Here is a 3,420-nt window from a genome sequence, read left to right on the forward strand (position 1 = left end):
ACTGGACCCTGTCCACATTAAAGAAGAGACTGAACTGGACCCTGTCCACATTAAAGAAGAGACTGAACTGGACCCTGTCCACATTAAAAGAAGAGACTGAACTGGACCCTGTCCACATTAAAGAAGAGGAGACTGAACTGGACCCTGTCCACATTAAAGAGGAAGAGACTGAACTGGAGCCTGTCCACATTAAAGAAGAGACTGAACTGGACCCTGTCCACATTAAAGAAGAGACTGAACTGGAGCATGTCCACTGAGACTGAACTGGAGCCTGTCCACATTAAAGAAGAGACTGAACTGGAGCCTGTCCACATTGGACTGAACTGGAGCCTGTCCACATTAAAGAGGAAGAGACTGAACTGGAGCCCGTCCACATTAAAGAGGAAGAGACTGAACTGGACCCTGTCCACATTAAAGAAGAGACTGAACTGGACCCTGTCCACATTAAAGAAGAGGAGACTGAACTGGACCCTGTCCACATTAAAGAAGAGGAGACTGAACTATTGCCTGTCCAAATTGAAGAGGAGTCTATTGACTTGTTTAAGGATACAGAAAACATATCCCGGCCAAAGAGATCACATCAGTGTAATGAATGTGGGAAGATCTTTAGCTGGCTAGGAAGCATAAAAAATCACCAGCGAATTCACACTGGAGAAAAGCCGTATCACTGCAGTGAATGTGGAAAGAACTTCCATCAGTTAGGCGTCTTAAAAAAACACCAATGCACTCACACTGGAGAGAAGCTGTATCTATGTTCTGAATGTGGGAAAAAATTCACTGAAAAAAGAAAACTAAAAAAACACCAGCGAATTCACACTGGAGAGAAGCCACACCACTGTACTGAATGTGGGAAGAGCTTCAATGATTCAGGAGGCCTAAAAAGACACTGGCGACTTCACACTGGAGAGAAGCCATATCAGTGTACTGAATGTGGGGAGTGCTTCATTGAAAAAGGAAACCTAAAAAGACACCAACGAATTCACACTGGAGAGAAGCCATATCAATGTTCTGAATGTGGGAAAAGATTCACTGAAAAAGGAAAACTAAAAAAACACCAGCGAATTCACACTGGAGAGAGGCCATACCACTGTACTGAATGTGGGAAGAGCTTCAATGATTCAGGAGGCCTAAAAAGACACTGGCGACTTCACACTGGAGAGAAGCCATATCAGTGTACTGAATGTGGGGAGCGCTTCATTGAAAAAGGAAAACTAAAAACACACCAGCGAATTCACACTGGAGAGAAGCCGTATCACTGCGTTGAATGTGGGAAAAGCTTCAATGAGTCAGGAAACCTAAAAAGACACCAACGAATTCACACTGGAGAGAAGCCATATCAATGTTCTGAATGTGGGAAAAGATTCACTGAAAAAGGAAAACTAAAAAAACACCAGCAAATTCACACTGGAGAGAAGCCACACCACTGTACTGAATGTGGGAAGAGCTTCAGTGATTCAGGAAGCCTAAAAAAACACCGGCAACTTCACACTGGAGAGAAGCCATATCAGTGTACTGAATGTGGGAAAAGCTTCATTGAAAAAGGAAAACTAAAAACACACCGGCGACTTCACACTGGAGAGAAGCCGTATCACTGTGTTGAATGTGGGAAAAGCTTCAATGAGTCAGGAAGCCTAAAAAGACACCAACGAATTCACACTGGAGAGAAGCCATATCAATGTTCTGAATGTGGGAAAAGCTTCATTGAAAAAGGAAAACTAAAAACACACCAGCGAATTCACACTGGAGAGAAGCCGTATCACTGTGCTGAATGTGGGGAGAGCTTCAATGAGTCAGGAAACTTAAATAGACACCAACAAATTCACACTAGAGAGAAAGAAGGCGCATCACTGATTTGAATGTGGGAAAAGCTTCACTGACAAAGGAAAACTAAAAAATACCAGCAACTTCACACTGGAGAGAAACCGTATCACTGTGCTGAATGTGGGGAGAGACCAATTCTTTCAGAATGAACTGCATTGGAAATTAATCTCACTCATCGTGTTGTGAGGATTTATGCCAAGCTTGTTTCTGTGAACACATTAAACAAAGCTGCTAATAACACATTAGGTGTTTAAATACCATTAGTGTATTAGTGTCACTGACAACGTAAGTGAATTGTTTAGAAGAAACTAAAACTAAGAATATCTTCATGGGTGTGGCAGCAATGTCATCTCACTAGAATGACCTCAAAGCTGTTGCACCAGTGCAGATACAAGCTGAAACTAACTTTTATTTCAAGTGGTGCAAACTTTGCACTGGAGCAAATACTGTTCTGGGTTTGAATGAACTTGACTGCTTTGCTGAGTGTTTAACCCTTTGCGGTCCTATGGCGGACCAGGTCCCACATTGCAATTTTGCCTTTCCAGTCCGATGTCTGATCAAATGAGACCGATAGGAGTGTATGTGAGCAATACATGCACCACAGAGATACACAGACATAACAAAGAAGATAGCTGCTTCTGCCTCCAGCGCTCACGGATATCCAGAATATCACAGACAATAACAGAGCTTTTTGAGATGTTATAGCAATAAAATAATGACTTGGATCGTGTTATTGAGGAGTTTGGTGATGAAACGAGTGATCAGGAGAGGATTTGTCAGTATGCACGACTGAAGAGGTTTGTGAAAAATACAGCGAACAAGAGGTGGGGCTTGGATAGAGATGCAGTAGTGGGTGTCCTTTTGCTATGTAGTGCCTTTTAAACCTGTTTTAAACTTTGTGTGTGTGTGTATATATATATATATATATACACAGCTTGTGTAAAATAAACAGCGTGTGTGAAAATAAGTTGGACCTGACGTGCGCTGAATAAATGGGCCGCTAAGTGTTAAAGGTCACATACAGACCTTTTTATTTTGTTGTGTTACATATTCCCATGTGTTGCTACAACTGTTTACATCAGGTGTGTGTTGTTTGATTTTTTTTTTTTTTAATTTTGACCACTTTTTTAAACTTTTAAATTGCATTCCCTGCCTCAATGGTTTCCCATGTATTTGCATGGACCTCTCAAAACTACATTTCCTATCATGCTCCTGTTCACATTTACCAGTGAGCAGGAGGATAATGGGGAAATGTAGTTCCTCTCATGAAACTAAATGAACTGTAACACATTCACGTACAATTGAACTGTTAATTGTTTAGTTTGCACACCTTGCGTGTGAAATAACTTTTTAGTGCTCCTGTGGGGATGGCTTTCTTACATGTGTGTGTCTTTTATAGTTAAGTTGTTTTTAATCATGATGTTTAAATTGTGTGTGAATGTGTTTTTATACTCGTTTTAATGTTCTTACTAATTCAGTTGTTCTAATATGCTTTTATATTAAGGTTCTATACAGTATTATGTAAGTTTTGAGTTATTTCATTACCCATTGGCAAAATCAGCTTTGTGCAGTTTTGCATAACACGACTGAATGTCACAG

At 40.7% G+C, this 3,420-nt stretch overlaps 1 protein-coding gene across 1 annotated transcript; it reads left to right on the forward strand.

Moving 5' to 3' along the window:
* Positions 1–428: 428 nt before the first annotated feature.
* Positions 429–2,579, forward strand: LOC121303393 (gastrula zinc finger protein XlCGF57.1-like; the record flags this gene model as incomplete). The annotated part of the gene is made up of 1 exon (XM_041234064.1): positions 429–2,579. A coding segment is annotated over one exon (1,428 nt), but the record flags the coding sequence as incomplete, so codon positions are not given.
* Positions 2,580–3,420: the final 841 nt, after the last annotated feature.

Source organism: Polyodon spathula, chromosome 32, assembly GCF_017654505.1.
Source record: "Polyodon spathula isolate WHYD16114869_AA chromosome 32, ASM1765450v1, whole genome shotgun sequence".
Classification (NCBI taxonomy): Eukaryota; Metazoa; Chordata; class Actinopteri; order Acipenseriformes; family Polyodontidae; genus Polyodon; species Polyodon spathula.